Here is a 17,297-nt window from a genome sequence, read left to right as displayed (position 1 = left end):
ACTCCCAACACATATTAGATAGATAGACTTCATTAATTCCCGAAGGGAAATTGGGTCGTCATAGCAGCCAGGTACATTTAAAAACAATAAAATACATTACATGTACCATATAAAACATCTGCATTTTTGTGCATTTAGCTACATCTTGCAGTAACATTTTTTGCTTTTTAGCTCGTAATTATTCTGCACCAACCATTTATTTTTCCTCTCCTGTCTTCTTTATTTTCACCATTTTCGCTAATAATGTTTACCATAAAAACTTCAGACAGAAAAAAACTCTTGAAAAAATGACTGAGCCAATCAGATTTAAACAAAAACATGGATTAGTCCAAACTGGAAGGGGCCACTTCTATCCCCCTTCAATACTGAAAGTATTGGACTGGCCTCAGTCTGACAAGCAGCGTTGCGCTGTATCCAGTGAGGCTGAGAGTGCCAGGCTGGCCGATGTCACGGCCGAGAACCCTAGAGTAGTTACTGACATCAGAACCTATAAAATAAAAATAAAATAAAAATACAAATTCTATGACCACTGCCCTTTTCAGCCCAAAATGAATGGGCCGTTCAGGTGTCTTCCAAAACTTCCCAATGGCTAGTACGCCCTGAAAAATGTATTTCATGTTTATTATTATTATTATTATTTAAGTTTTTCTGATTCCCATGGCCTCATGCTATGTGTACACTCTTCTTCCTGCTCATATTATGGCTGTAGTTGCTTTTCCTGATTTCCAGACATGCGCAAGTCAAGTCAGGTCAATTTTATTTATACAGTCCCGAATCACAAATTACCCTCAAAGGGGTTTCCCTTGTGACAGCCTCTCTCCTCAGAGCCTTGATTTGGATCACAAAAAAACACTTTAAAAGGAGCAAAAAGAAAGAGCTCAGGATGAGCAAGATTTTCTTTCCTTCCACGAACACAGGACACTACCTGCTGTTGTTCTCTAACTCTTCCTCTCTCTCTCTCTCTCTCTCTCTCTCTCTCTCTCTCTCTCTCTGCACTCTCTCTTCTGTTTCTGTATCAAGCAGCAAGAAACAAGATAATAAGGTCAGTGAGAACATGCAGACAGGTGTGTGTATGAAAAAGAGGAAGAAAGAGAGGTAATTACATCTGAAAGTGTGTGAGAGAAATTAGTTTATCATAGCACACGTGTGTGCAAATGTGTGTGTGAGAGAGTTAAAGTAATTATATCTGATGGTGTGTGTGAGTGTGTGTTTGTGAGACTGTAAGTGGGAGAGTTAACTATTGATGCTAGATCAGAGGTAGGCAACCTGCAGCTCCGGAGACCATCTCCAGTGGCTGCCTGTGGCTTTGACAAAAAATTTGAAATGAATTATTTTTTAATATTCTTCTATAAAAATGTGTCATTACACACCAAAAAAAAAAAAAAAGTTTTAACACTTCATCAACTAAAATGTATCATACATTAAGTCATGACCTGGTGCCTTTTCCTCTGTATTGTGCCAAACTTCAATTAGCTTTAATAGCTATTAGTCTTGAGTGTCCCTAGCTAGGCTAGCTGTGGAATCCAATCAAACCAGAGCAGAGAAAGATAGCTGATTGTCGAGTCTCACCCCCTGAGAATAAGACTCAACAATCAACTATCTTTAAGCCTCCAATTCATAAAAGTTACCTACTGCAGCTTTAACTGGCAGTGCAGGAAGGAAACACGGCAATGGTGTGTGGTGGTACACACACACACACACACACACACACACACACACACACACACACAAAATGCAGTCAACGGGAGATGTTCTCACATAGGGAGGAAACCCCCCCCCCCTCTCTCACACACACACACAACATACACACTTTGTGACATGAATGTTGTTGTTTTTTTTACTGTTTTCACGATTGCAATCCTCCTGTGTGTGTGTTAGTGTGTGTGTGTGTGTGTGTGTGTGTGTGTGTGTGTGTTTTGTGTGTGTGTGTGTGTGTGTGTGTGTGTGTGTGTGACTATGCCTTTTTAACTCTGACCCACATATTGGAGGACCCCAGAGGAGGGTGGGGGAGGGTGATATGCAGGCATCGTATTTTATAAATGCAGATAGCTGGATTTTAGGCATTCAACCAAAAAATAATGGAGTAAACACACACACATAGAAACAGTGCAATAACAGAACTGTAACAGAAGGAGGTATAATTGCAACAGCCTACAGTGTTTGTGTGTTGGTCCTGCAGCACACCTGCCTGTGTGACCCAGTCCACATTCATGTGACTCATCTCCGGTAAGCTGGTCCAACTCCAGGTGCCGACACCAACCCGTCGCTGGCCCAAGTGCCTCTAACCTGATTCGGCTGATGTCATCCTCAAAAACCAAAACAGCTATATGTTTGTATTAGTTTAGCTAACACATACATACAATGAATCCCCTCTTCATAAAGGTTATAATGTCTAACAGTTTCAGGTGAGGTGTTCTGTTATTTAGCCTACCCTTGTTGATATAAATGGGGCACAGTGGCGTTTACAGACTTTGTTTGACTGGGGTAGCACAAGAGGGGCACTGCCTTATTCAGGGGTGGCTATTTGTCTCAGCTTTCTAGTCAGTTGCAATTTATGCAATTCCAACACTGTTTATGGACGCCGGTATGCAGAAATATTCAAATACACTAGGCCAAAAAATACATTTATACCACATGCAAAAGGGCCAAGCCAGTTTTTTCATCGCCAATATTTAGCCTAATCTTGGACCGTTATTTAGACCCTTTCCCGACAGGCTAGCATGATGTGGTTGGTACCAATAGATGCGTTGGGTCATCTAGTTTCATATGATACCAGTATTTTCACTCCAGATTTATTTAGTTCCTGAGCCTGCTACAGTGGCAAATGGAAGAGGTAAGGATAAAAGGGTGGCACTTAGGGTGGCCAATCAGATTTCAGTGCCACCCCAGGGCCCTCCTCTGGACATGCCCCTCATGGGTTCGCCAGAAGTAATAGAAACACCTGTTAGTAGCATATGAGCTCTTTATTAGTCATTATAAAGCACTTCTTAAGACAATATTCTACAACTACTAGGGTCACTGAAATGTTTGCGTCCATGAGGATAGGTAGTCCTTTACAGCCAGCAGATGAATAAAAGTTAAAGCTATAATATTCACCATTATTAGTTTGTGTTTATCTTAAATAGTTTTGAGTGAGTCTTTGCATGATCGATGGAGAAAATGTTCAGAGCTGCCAGTGAGATGCTGGCTTAGCTTGGCCGCCATTTACAGCCACACAACAGTTTGGTTCTAATGGTTCTCAACTGTGCTTACACTAATTTAACTCACAAGACTTATTAACACAATAACTAACTCACTCACTCAGAATGGATTATTTATAATTTAGATAAGTCAATATAAATACAGGAAATACCATTTAGTTGGGTTTGTTTTTTTTGGTTGAGGAAGTTGTCAAACACTGCAGTTTGATCAATATATCAAATATGACGTTGTAGTTATCTCTCAAGTTCCATTTGTGCCACTGTGGAAGTCAGGTGACGTATAAAGAGCAAGAAAGTCCACATATGGTAGTGGTGGGGTGGATGGATGGCTCAATCAAACACAGGACTTCAACCCGCTGTTTGTGTCACATGTAAAACCAAAACTTAATTTATTTTAAGTAATGTCTATACGTTAAGATACATTAAAAGACTTAATGTAATCTACAAAAACTTACCGCTAACTTGACGGTGGAGCCCTGTATGTCAATGACACTGGATGCTGGAAGTAGGGCTGCAGCACCCCCTATATTTTTGAATTAATAAAACTATTAGTTCATAAACATTTTTAAACTTATGATGATTTTCCCTTTTTTACCGGGGTTTACATGTGTACACTGGTGTTTATGGCAGTAAAGAGGCTTTGCCTCGTTTTTTATCAATTTTATCAGGACCATTTAAATGAATGCAAAAAAAATTAATGCATGTATTTAGCATTTAATATGATGTTGACTTTCTCTCAGCATCCCTGCACTAGAGGGATAAGGCCACTGACCAAACTGCAGTATTTGATGAGGTGGAAGTGAAAAAATGTTGTTCTAGATGACCTATGAAAGACAGAAGAAGATAAGGTGTGATGTGGATGTGAAGACACTTAACACTGCCTACATACAGTTAACAGCACTGCTTTATATCTATATCTATATCTGTAGCTGTGTCTAGAGAATATACCAATACCATTTATCATTTGTTTTGTATTGCATTACAATTGGAATTACTTTAGGAAAATAAAGCCAGCTGAAGCACAATGTAGCATTTCTGATTAATTTCTGCGACAAATACTGTAAGGTAGCATATCCATGAAGTAAAGGTACAATCTGTACCTTTACAATTTTGTTGTAATGGAAACCTACTACATGAAATAAAATAAAGGAAAAAAATCTAAGCACTTAAAGTCAATAGTGATGTGAGACAAATGTAGTGTCCTGGTACATGTAGACATATTCATGATGTGTTCAGAGGGTGGCATAAATATATGCTGATTCAAAAACAATCACAACAAACAATCACATATATCAATATTTGCTTGGAAATGCCCAAATGAAGATATTTGCACTCACAAACATTATGTTATTGTGGCACATTAGTAAAGCATTGAACAGAACAGTGGTTCCCAACCTGGGGGTCATCAAAGCTTCACAGGGGTCGTGTGGCCTTCTTGATTTTAAGGGGTGTAAGAAAACTGAAAAGATATACACTGTAGGCCTATAGCTCAACATTATGTTCATTTCTGTCAAGTCAACTAAATTAAATTGTTATTTTAGAGTTCAGATTATTGTTTAAGATCTAAACTCTGAAGACCTGAACACAAGATACATTCACAGAGCCCTCACTCGCTGATAAACAGCCTCGTACTGCATTAGAAAAGTTCAAACTACAAAAGAGCTTACAGAACAATGGGAAAATCTGCCCAAAATTCATCAAAATCTCTTGTTTAACACAAACTTCCTGCAATTACTGTTAAGCATTGAATACAATATGAAATTTCCATAAAATATGTCACTTTGTTAGGGGTTGTCAGCTTAATCAATGATAGAAGGAAAAAGGTTGGAAACATGGCATCAGAAATCAATAAATTGTTGTATTTTCAAATCTTCATCTTTTACCAAATACATGTCTTTTTTCATTGAATTTAAGACTATTATTTTTTTTAATTTGTCTAAATTAATGTGTCAAATTTGACAGCATTTGGCACCACACTGGAGTGGCAGACAGCAGAGAAATACGTGTTGTAAAACAAGCGTCATTGTCTTTGAGAGTTTTGACCTCCCCACTCCATCCACCTGCCTTTTTAACCAGCGCGTGGAAATGTACACAGAAGACTGAAGTTGGTTGCCTTTGGCCTACCTCTCCATTTTCTCTCTTTTATAATCCGCTTTCTTCATCCTCTCCATTCATTGCGCTCTCTCTCTTTTCTCCCCACTCTCTCTCTCTTTCCATCTTCCACTCCATTCATCCATGCAGTGCTGGCATGTCGTTACATGAGCAGAACCACGGACTGTGTGTGTGTGTGTGTGTGTGTGTGTGTGTGTGTGTGTTTTGTGTGTTGGAGAGAGAGAATGGCCATGCACAATGTTCAGCAAATGATACAGCACCTCAGAACAGGACAGACACACTCACTCAGCCATATCAGTGACACATACACACAAGGTAATTGCTACACAATTTCATTTGGAGGAATACATCTCTAGTTAAATATAAAATGGCTACATGCCATTTCAGAGTTCCCTGTACCAAAAATCACATTATTATTCCATCCCATGTACAAAAACAACCATTGTTATTGTACCAATCTAAACTGACCAGTACTAGAGTTTAATTCCTTCTATTCAGTACCCTTAATAAAATATTCCTAAAATTTAAGTGTGAATATAAATCATAATTTTCACAACATTAGAAGTAGAATTAGCAATTTCCAAAATTGTAGAAGAACTGTAACAAAATGGCAAATATTCCAGACAGTTCCAGCCACTGAAGGAGTAACCGGGCACATGAGTCTACGGGAACACAGACCACAGGTGGGCTCTGGAATATTCACCCCACCCCTGGATTCCAAATAATCAAGATGTAAATCAGATGTAACCTGATTTGTTTGAGATCCAGCTCCAGGCAACTGTTCAAAAAAACACGTGTTGTAAAAAAAAAAACATGAATATGACAATGTGCTTGCTATATATATATATGGAGAGGTAGCAAACTGCAGCCTGCGGTGTCTTAAATCATTTCCTGAAACAGCGAGACACTGTAGTTTTTAGAGAATGTTATGGAGCTATGTGACACAGAAGAGAGATATATCAGGCTTTGTATCACAGAAAAGACTTTTTTATAGGATTGTTTACAAGATGAAAAATACCAACAGCCTTATCCTTTAATGAACACATAGCTAGCGTAATGCTAAGAAAACAACACTGAGAAAATGCCCTTGTTAAAATGTATTTAAATGGGCAACAGAATTAGGGTTAGGGTTATGTTGCATTTTTGGTCCAATTCAGGCACTGATTGAACACATTAGTAATGGTTATGACTGTAAACAGCCATACAGTATATTTAATTTCCCTTCACCCACTGGTAGAACATGTCAGTAGTGTGTGACGCTATTTTCATTATTATTTTCCAACATCTACGTATGTGACACCAGGCCTGCTTAGAGACATGGCTGAGGCCCCAAAAAGCCCAGTTAATTGGCCCCTCCCCAAATCTGGTTTACTTACACAACATCATGTCTCTCTTTCCTACATCAACATGTACATGTGAGCTAAAAGACTTACTCAGTGACAGGGGCTACGTAGACAAAGGCACACACAGGTGGTGGCGGCTCCTTCACTTGCTTGCTACCGCTTGGCTAGTGTGCAGGTCTTAGACATAAGAAGGAAATTCACTCTAACATTAGCCACAGTGCACTTTTGGCGTAGTGTACAAAAAAAGACTGCATTATGAAACAAGCTACATTTTACTAAAGAAACAACAAGGGTGAGTACTGTAAAATTTCCAATAAAAGCAGGGTCCCTAATAGAAGCAGGTCTAGTTTAAAAGCCTGGTGTGGCTACATGTTTTTGACAAATAAATGCAGGTCTCCAATAGAGGCCTGGTCTGGATTTTATAGAATTTATATCTATGTATAAAACCTCTTAAAACCCACCGGGTCGCCCGCTTGAGCGAGTTTTAAGTTGTTTCAATCTCCTACACAAATATAAATGTTTAAACTTCTGTCAAGATCAGTTAGATTCTCCACAATTCAATTCACTATATTTCACTGTCTGTATTCCTCACAGTGGTCTTCATCATCACCATCACTGTTTACATTTATGATGTCCTATTTATTCTCCTGTACAGCACTTTGGTCAACTTTGGTTGTTTTTAAAGTGCTTAACAAATAAAGTTGGATTGGATTGGATTGGATACTTTACGAAAACTATCAACACCGAAGTTTAAGGTTAATTCATTCGGACTTACCGGTAACATGGTAAACAAGAGAGATTGGAAAAAAACCTCCGAAGCGATCATAATCATCATGTTAGTTGTCAAATTTGCTGAACAAAATCTCAAGAGAAGCAGCAGATAGAGTTTAGTTTAGTTTTGTGCTAAAATAATTAAATGCCTGTCCCAAATTGATGCATGTCCAAAATAAAGGTGGGGGGAGTTCAGTGATTTAAGCAAATAAATGCCTGGGCTATTATTAGAAGTTTTACAATATTTTGGTTATCAAAATGGTATCATTACCCCCAACTCCTGAGGGGGTCATGGGCAGCCCTGTATGGCGCATTTGAAAAAGTCAAATCTTTAAGGATCATTGTATTTAAGGTATGAATGACTGTTGAGAAGTTGTCTTGAATTTCCCTCGGGATAAATAAAGTATCTATCTTTCTGTACTATATATTAAGTGTATTCTGTAAGAAGGCAAAGCTGGATGACTTTAAAAGACTCCCCACCTCCCAAAAGAAGAAAAAAAATCTGAATAGGCTCTCTTCAGCTAAAAGAAAATGGAATTATTTCCATACAGTCCCATTACACCCGACACTGGAACAAAATGTTTGAATTCAGCCAAAGAAAAGACATCCTAAAAAGAAAGCAAAAAGAACTGGTGTACATAACCTCTTTCTAGTTTTGCTTCAAATTGTAACAGACACTATCTTCCCATCTCTCACCCTGCGCTCTGTCTCTCTATAGGTCTGACGGTAGTACTTTTAATCCACTCTTTGAACAAGAGCTGCCTCTCAACAAGGGCTCACTTTCCCCTACAACAACATGCAGCTCTGTGAAAGCATACACAGCCCACTTGCAGTGAAGAGACTGGTTGAAAAAACACTTGTTCCTGAACCGGCTGGCATGCTGTGTTGAAAAATGATGATGAAAAAAACCCCTTCAGTTAGAAATACTACAAAAACACAGAAAGAATAAAAAAAAAGCCTGTAGGTTAACTACCTGAGAAAAGTAGGAGTAGAAAAAGTAGGAATAAAACTAGTGGATCAATGAAGGAAACAAGTCAGAGAGAGACAGAGCAAAGGTCCAGTCCAGAACCAAACCAGGGACGCCCCTGAAGCAAACTATTTTGACCATCCAAAATACGCACAATATTCAATTGACTCTTCCTAAGTCCCACCCCTTTTCGTCTCTGTGCTCCAATAATAATTGTGCAAGCTTCGCTCAAAACCTCAACTTTCTCCTTTCCTGTACTTAGATATACTACGTGCTAGGTTAATCTGTGTCGAAAAGACAACCACATTTTGAAAACTACACGGAACAAGATGGTACAATATCATGATACGATACATGCCACACTCACCCATCCGCACACATCCATTCTTCTCACAAACTTCTGATTAGTGGACAACCCGCTCTACCTCTGAGCCACAGCCGCCATAGTAATGCTATGACATGATACAGTACAGTACAATATGGAACGATACATTACGAAATGTATTGTCATTTTACACTGAAATTAATTTTCATTTTCATCCTTCAAGAAATTTAAACACAGATTGGAGAAACAGTATCACACATATATCACTTTTACAGACACAAAAACATGCACCATGACAATGATATCCCATTGTATCGTCTGTATTGAGATCTCAGCATTTTTGGTTTGGATTTTGGTTTAACAGGATAGGCTGATGTATAAAATAATTCTTCTGCCTGTTGCATTTAAATGGAGGGACTCTAAAACACCTGTTGGTTGGCAGGAGTTGGTATTCCCTGTGTAAAACATGAGAGAGGTAAGATACTGTTAGCAAGTCTGAGCATTCTTTCAGTTTGTTGAAAGGAGTGGCCAATAATTCACGCACAAAATTCTATTTGATTATATAGTTTAGTTTTAGGTTTCATAGATAACATTTATTGATTATGTTATCCTTCCTTGTCTGGCACATGACATGATCAGGACTGGAAGACCTGCATGCTATTTGGTAAACAAGAATGATAGATAGTAGTAGTAAGGAAAGAACTCTGCAAAGAAGTGTTGCTTTTACAGGAAAATGTCAGACTGAGAATATGATGATGAGGGGCTCTAATGAGGAGATGGATACACTTTCTTTACAGAACAACTGTTGCAGGAGCATACCGAGGAGGAACTGGTGTTGAGGCAAGCAGAGGTGGATGTGGAAAGAATAAGAAGAGGGTGGCACAGCACACAACACATGATGACCTACGTAATCCACAACAGATGAACCCACATGTGTAACAAACCATACTGATTTCAGCTCTCTTGCAGGTACACAATGAAGTTGACAAAGATGCCTATCCCTTCTAACAAGAACATTTTGGTGTCTGTCCAATCAGAAACACTGCCCTACTAACCAATTCAACATGGAACTTCACAGAAGGAATGCATATCTCATGCATATATTTCCACATCACACTTATGGAAGTTGCTGGACCAGGGCAGTCAGTAATCCAGCTTTGAGATGATTTCCTTGATGTGGACATACTGCTCATTAGCAAACCTCAATGACTAGGATTCCTGCCAGCTGCTTTTTACATAACAGGTACAAATCATAGCTAAAAATAATCATTTTCATTTTCAACACCACATTGTGTCTTTGATATAAAAATAGACAAGTTATGATTTAAAATTATAAATCCCCATCTGAAGACCACCATCTGAAGGCTCAGTGTCAACTGTGAAATATCCAAAGTGTTTCATCTTAAATACCTTCCAGCAGCTTAAAGCAAATAGTCCACCCCTTCCTATGTGGACTCTTAATGTGATAACTTAAAATAAAAAAACATATAGAGAAATGCTCAGCCAAGGAAATGATCATTTCTGCTAAAAGAAAAAGTGTAATCTATCATGTGAGCCATTCAGCCCTGCATCCTAGAAATTACATTTATATAAAACTAATTTGCAACAGTAAATATGTTTTTAGGGAAATGTAACACAAACTGAATTATTATTGACATAAAAAGGAAATGTTAATTAACATACAACACATTTGTTTTCCACCAAAATAGGGAATTAGAGGGACGAAAGTATTATTCCGATTTTTTATGGTTATGTTTAGGGAAATGTCGTGGTGTGTTTTAATACAGAAGAAGTCAGCTGTGACTTCAGACATAAGAGTTTTTATTAACATTTAACCAAAATCCCAAACTTTCCCAAGCCATTAACCAAAGTGCTTTTGTTGCATTTAGCTCCAAACTAACCGTCACAATGTCAAATAACCAGCAGCAATCTCTACATCGACCCCCAGCCTCAGAAGACAGAAGACTTCATTTTGTTGTTTAGCATGGCTGAGGGATTCTGGACTAATGTTGTAATACTGAGGGACGATTGAGAGAAACTGTGTGAACGTTAAACCTCGTTTGAAGCCAACTAAATAATGACAGTAGTTGGTTGGATCCAAGTAAAAAAAAAAATCATGTTGCTTTTTCTGCAGCGCTTTATACTGCGTTAGCCTTGTTGCTGTAGGGAACCCTATTTGTGTGTGTTGCTGCTGTATGTGAATTTACTTGATAGACATGCCATGAAGGTAAAGATATAGCTATCTGTGAAAAAGAAATGGCCAAACTGCAGGAATAATTTACTTGGCAATGTTGTGTGACTTTTATTAGCACCCAGCGGCTAGCAGGTAGACAGCCCTCAGTGCACTGTGTTGACTTAGGTAGCCTAGAAATTACAGGCAGATTCTTCCCAATTGATTGGTTGAAGAGTAGGTAGAATTTCAGTTGAGCAAGATTTTCTTTGGTTGACTACAGCCCTTTTCATTTCTGGTAGTCCATGTTTGAGCCATTGTAATAACGGTAATTTCACCCTCCTCATTATTTCGTTACCAGGCCACTATTAGAGACCAGTCTTTGGCCACCATTTATGTGAAAGGATTTTAGCATTGAATTAAGGCCTAGGCCTTCTCATCATCCTTATCACAAGACTTGGGAACAAGGTACAGAACGGTTACTCTTCTGACTCCATCACTAATATTTTAGAGTAGTCCCAGTTCTTCTCATGGAGTGTTTTCTTTGGTCGGAATTGATTCTCCCCTGATAACATTTATACACACAAGTACATGAGCTTTGGGGGGTGGGGAGGCATAGTGTGTACATCATTAAAGATCGACTGCATCGACTGCATAGACTATTGAGCTCTTTGAGAGAACAAAAACATGCAACGCATGTGTTCAAATAAATCAAGGAATCACTGAAGGGTGAAACAAAATGTACATCGGAAAATAATTAATGTGTGGTGAAAATACACATACACACACACACACTCACACACATACAGAATCCCCAAATGCCTTCAGATGTATTCAAAATGTCTTACATGTCTCGACTATATATAGCTTCAAAGACCCAGATACCCTATGTAGGCAAGACACACACACACGCACACACACACACACACACACACACACACACACACACACACACACACACAATGCTCTGGCATAACATGGCAACACATTAGCAGAATCTGGAATACTCAAACAGTGCAATCTGAAAACAAAAGCTCTGTCTCACACACACACACACACACACACACTCTCACAGCGTGTAGCGAGGTTTGAAAGAGCAGGATAAAGGAATGAGACTAATGGAGGAAAGTTGCTTAATGACAAATTGTCAGATTGCAGAAGCCATTTTCTCTGCTCGTCATTTAGCTCTTTCATCCCAGAGCGCCGTTAAAATATTCCTCAGCGCGTCAGGCTTCTGCTCGGTCACACTTTTCTTTTGTCGCTCCCTTACATCCCCCCCCCCCTTCTCTCTCTCTGTGTTTCCAGACGTGGCAGCAGAAGGCCCACGATGTTCATGTGTTCCAAAACTGGGCCATAAAAACACACAACATGCTCACCAACTCCATACATTGTGACTGTAAAAAGTTGAATTCATTCCAAGATGAAAGCAGCTTATAAAATGTATTTCCTGTTATTGTTTTATCATCATCACTTATTTACAGGGTTGGCATTTGTACCCTTTTCTAAGAGCGAAATAAAATTTAAAAAGCATTCAGCTGTTTTAATGGCAGCATAATGCTCTGTCTGTCTGCACATAATACTGTTGAATCTAATACTTATTTAAGACGAATTTAGAATGAAATATAAATAAATGTAAGACCTAGCACTGAAATGTCAGAAAATCACACTGCTTTGATTTGAATTCACCAAGTGTGAAATATGATTTAAAGCACAAATGTTAATTAATTATATGTTTCATGTTATTATTTGATATTGTTATATTGTTTCACATTTGGATTGGATGTTTGAGAACACTGTGTGATGGTTCAGTATGTTTGTTTGTTTAGTGCTATTGTCTGACCGGTTACACATGCTTGGAGTGGTTCAAGGCGATCACCTGTCAAATTAATCACTGTATCCTCAAATTGGAGAATGTAATCATTGAGGCAGCTCCTATATGTGTATATATACAGTGTATATATATTCAAGTGTTGTCATGCTGCCCATATATGTGATAAAGTTTGGGCAGACTGAAACACTGTAAATAATAAAATAGGAATCGGTCAATAATGTGAAATTTTATATTATGTGTATTATGTATGCTTTATTCCAATAATTAATGCTGCAGTAGGTAACTTTTATAAAAGTAACTTTTCGTCATATTTGCTGAAACTTTCACTATATCCTTACAGTAGTACATAAGACAGATAATCTGTGAAAAAAATCAGGTTCCTCTGGCTCCTCCTAGAGCTCCTGATGGCATTTGACGCACCTGACTTTTTTTTCTATATACATTTGTAATGTATAAATATCACTTTTGCCAATTCGCTGAAAACATGTTAATTCATCATGTCAAAACACTTTACCATTAATTTATGCAAACATTATTATTTTTTTAAATAGAATTGTGTTTTTATTTTAACTGTATACGAAAGGGTAGGTTAAAATGAACAAATTAAGTACACAATAATTACTAAAAATAATATGATTTATTTTTATTATGATTTTAATCATGTTGTTTATGTTGGGGCCAGTTTATTTGTCACAACCCAATTTCTAATTTTCTCAATTTCTGAATTAATTTTATTTGGTATTTTTGTTGTTTGTCATACACAGATACACAAGAATGAATGCCAGATAATGTGTATGTTTATGTTGTCCAATGTCAAGTTTCTATTTGATCATGTCATGAGACAAAACGATATATGGCAGTAACCCGACTGTAAAATCCAACACATTGTTTGTAAAATATATATAGACACCTAATAACTAATTTCCTCATGACTAGTTACATCATGCACTAGAACCCATCATACCCGCCTGCAAGTACTTTACCCCACTGAAACCACTGCTGCACTGTTGCCTCAAACAGAGGCGAGTGTGTTCAGGAAGTGACCCAAACTGCCTCTATCACTCAGCACTCAGAACATTTAGTTCCCAGTTTACTGACATCAGAAAGTCTGCCAACCTCTTCAATTTGGGGTTCTTTCTTTTTGTGATGTTTGCACAAATATATTCAATACATTTGAATACACATTATGCAAATCATGCTGTACAGACAGATAATCTTAGCCCCTCTCTAAAACAGTCAATTTACCCAACACCCCCACCAAAGGAAGAAACAATAAGAAGCCAAATCCACACTCAACTCACCCCTTCTGTTGCATTATGCACTGTTGCATAACGGTATGCATAAAGAATACAATAATAATATAGCAGGACTCAAATGTAAAATTAAGGCTTAATTACTGCTTTTGTTAATTTTTATGGTTCCTAAATATCAGGACCATAAAGTCAAGACCAGTTAAAAAGAAATTGCCTTAAAAGTTATATTATCTTTTTAAAACTTAAAAATAAATATTGCTCAGGAATTGTTCGTAATTCTGATGGCCTTTGTAGTTATTTTGTCTCTTAATTTATATTAATTACAGTAAAAAAAAAGTCATTACAGTGTTGTTGTATCAGATCACCAAAACAGCCTCACACCCAAATTGTTGCTTCCTGCTACATAAATCTCTTTTATCACATCCAGGCTCGATTACTGCGCCAGCAAATTCAGTATTAAGTATAAAATCTTCCTCACTGGCCTTCACTAACTTAGCTTCTCCCTACAGAACCTCTCTGATCTCCTCCACTGGTCTGCTGCCCCACCTTAGTTTTCACGATGACAGGCTCGTACACATCCAGTGCCGAACCTGGGCCTTCCCAGCAGCCGCTTCCTCTCTCTGGAACTCATCCTACACTCAAGACCCCCTAGCTCAAGCTCTTTATTGTCACATGCACAACTACATGATGACATTTGTATATCTAATGCTCCCTCTGACAGACTTGTCCAAATTGTATTTATTTGTTCTCAGATTTTCTTTTTTAAATGTGTTGTCTTCTCGTTTATCTTTCAACCAGCTTTGACTACAATTTTAATTGTTATTATCATTTCATTTGATTTTATATGTTTGAGTGAAAGATAAATATTAAAGTATTAAATGATTTTATATTTTTTTTAAATGGCTTCTTTGTAATTTCAATTTACACCACATCATTTTTTCCACATTTCAGGACAAATAAATAAATTAATAAATATGTCAAATTACTACACACTTTGTGTTACTGTACTGGCTGCCGATGTAAATAAGCTAATTTTGTGAGTCCCTGCTAAAAGTCTGATACCACATGGAACACACAGTGATGGATGTGTAACAGAGTAGCGCCATCTACTGGGACTCATCACAGCTCATGATTGATCTGTGGGTTGTGTAATGATTGAGAAACATGAGGCCAGTGTACAGCAGCAGCAGCCGCCTGAAGGATGTAAACACTGCTGCTGCAAACATGATCATGTTTCCATTCTTCTTTAATCAGAGACTGTTGCTTGTAAACTCATTAACACAAACCTTATTTACACAGAAGAGGGTCAGTAAACACAATGTAAAGAATCGTGAACGATAAGAACATTCATTGTCTTCTCTGACAGAGCAGAATTAATCTTCAACAATTATTATTATTATTATAAATTATTATTAACGCTTATATTTTCCACTAATGCTCCTACAATAATGCTTATGTTGTCTAATCTGACAGGAAAAACAAAAAAGTGCAATTATATGTATAAAATTGCAGACTGGGGGCCGTATGTTAGTTTATTAATGCCAACATTAAATTAAAATCATTCAACCCTATGAGGCCATTTGTATCATTTGATACATTAGTTTCTGGGACCACTACAAAATCAATAACATTAATAATTATTTAACAAACCTATGTTTATACATTCTGGCACAAAAATAGTGTATTGCGATATTTTGTTTTGTGATATGGTATTGATTCTATAGATTTTTATATTTAAAACACTGGTTGCATAAAATAAGCAAATTTTTAAGTCATGCATTCAATGCTGTGTTCTTTATACTATGACCGTTTCCCTAAAGATTTAAAAAACAGAATCACAGTATATTGCCTTGCTTATATCGCAATATATTGAATCGTAACCCCTTTATTGTGATACATATCATATTGCCAGATTCTTCTTCTTAGCTGCCCTCCAGTGAGTTAGCAACACCAATCAGGAAGTGGACATCCATTGTATACCAAATTCAAGATGGCTGCCTCACATAAATGGTTTTATGTGTAATACTAGTACAGTTTGCTCATAATCCTGAGTAGAGTGGAACAGTGATATAATAATAATACAGTATATAGTAATATACTGGACAGAAGTAAGCAATAATAAAATAACAATAAATAAATGAAAAAAAAATACATTATATCAATATTCATGTTATAGTGTGTATAAACGTGAATGCATTATAAACAGTATAAAGTAGTATAAAAAAACAACTAAAAACTGCCATTTTTGAAAAAAATATTGCCAATCACAAACTTCCATTTGTGAACATTAAAGATACTTAAACCCTAATCCAAATATTAGGTAGTTCTAATATTATAGCTGAATGGCCTAACACAACCCGCTGCCATAACTCTGACCACTGGACTGGGACCTGTGGACACTCCCAAATTGATTGGACAACAACTAAACCCAAGTTATTACATTTTACAGTAATCAGGTTGATGTTAAAAATGTTGATAGGGTGAGAAAAACAAATCAATTTTAAAAATGTCCAAACTTTTCTGAAAAAAAATCTCTCTTAACACGCCATTGAACGTTGTGTTTGTCATGGGATGTAAACACACTAGAATACAGAGCAGGATGGTCCTGATCCACGGCCTCAGCATCACTGAACCTTCCACCTGCTTAATCTTCAGAGAGCTGGAGGAGAGAGCCCCGGTATCAACTGTACACAGTTCAGCATCACAGCAGGACGAGGAGGACCGACGCTTCCCAAACTGGCACAAACTGACACTACGCATTTACGGACGCCACACATCCACACACACTCTGTTTCTCTTATTCCACCCTATAAGTAGCACGCAGTTATTCTGTTCCACTCCACTTCCCATGTCTAGCAGCAGCAGATAATGGCATGTACACAACATGTCAATGCATGTACATACACACACACACACACACACACACGCACACACACTCACTCACCTGCTGTAAATACATGAAGGTGAGGGCGGCGCAGGACAGCTGAGGACAGGCGTCCACGTTGGGTAACGCCACGCATGTTCCTCCGGGATGCTGCATGTTCCCTCCTCTATCTGACAACACAAACCCCTCAACCCCGACAATACACAACCCTGTTCTGAACGGCAGAGGTAGCGAGAGCAGCAGGATGAGCAGAGAGAGAGAGAGAGAGAGGTAGATAAAGGAAAGAAAGAGAGAGAATGATTGGTAGAGAGTGAGCTGAGAGATGAAGCTTCAAAGGAAGCGGCAGCCGGTCCCGTACGATGGAAACCAGAGTGTTTTCTGCTCACAAGAAGGCGGGACGAGCGCGGGCAGAGGGAGAGAGAGAGAGAGGAGAGAGAGAGA

The 17,297-nt window shown here is 38.0% G+C and overlaps 1 protein-coding gene across 11 annotated transcripts in view; it reads right to left on the bottom strand.

Moving 5' to 3' along the window:
• Positions 1–17,297, bottom strand: part of rbfox1 (RNA binding fox-1 homolog 1) — a 365,339-nt gene that overhangs the window by 123,838 nt on the left and 224,204 nt on the right. For 3 of the 11 annotated variants that reach the window (XR_007881838.1, XR_007881839.1, XM_051386971.1), the window contains exon 1: positions 16,917–17,268. The exons of 4 other annotated variants lie outside the window; for them this stretch is intronic. Coding sequence is in view for 5 of the 7 variants with exons in the window: in XM_051386971.1 (XP_051242931.1) it covers positions 16,917–17,012 (96 nt within the window). In the remaining 2 variants the exon portion in view is untranslated. Of the gene's footprint in view, positions 1–16,916; positions 17,269–17,297 lie in introns of those variants that run through there. 4 more of the 11 variants (XM_051386968.1, XM_051386972.1, XM_051386974.1 and 1 more) reach the window with 3 other exon arrangements.

This window comes from Dicentrarchus labrax, unplaced genomic scaffold, assembly GCF_905237075.1.
Source record: "Dicentrarchus labrax unplaced genomic scaffold, dlabrax2021, whole genome shotgun sequence".
NCBI classification, from domain to species: Eukaryota; Metazoa; Chordata; class Actinopteri; family Moronidae; genus Dicentrarchus; species Dicentrarchus labrax.
The sequence above is the reverse complement of the archived record's forward strand: the minus strand, read 5'-3'. Positions and strand labels throughout refer to the sequence as shown.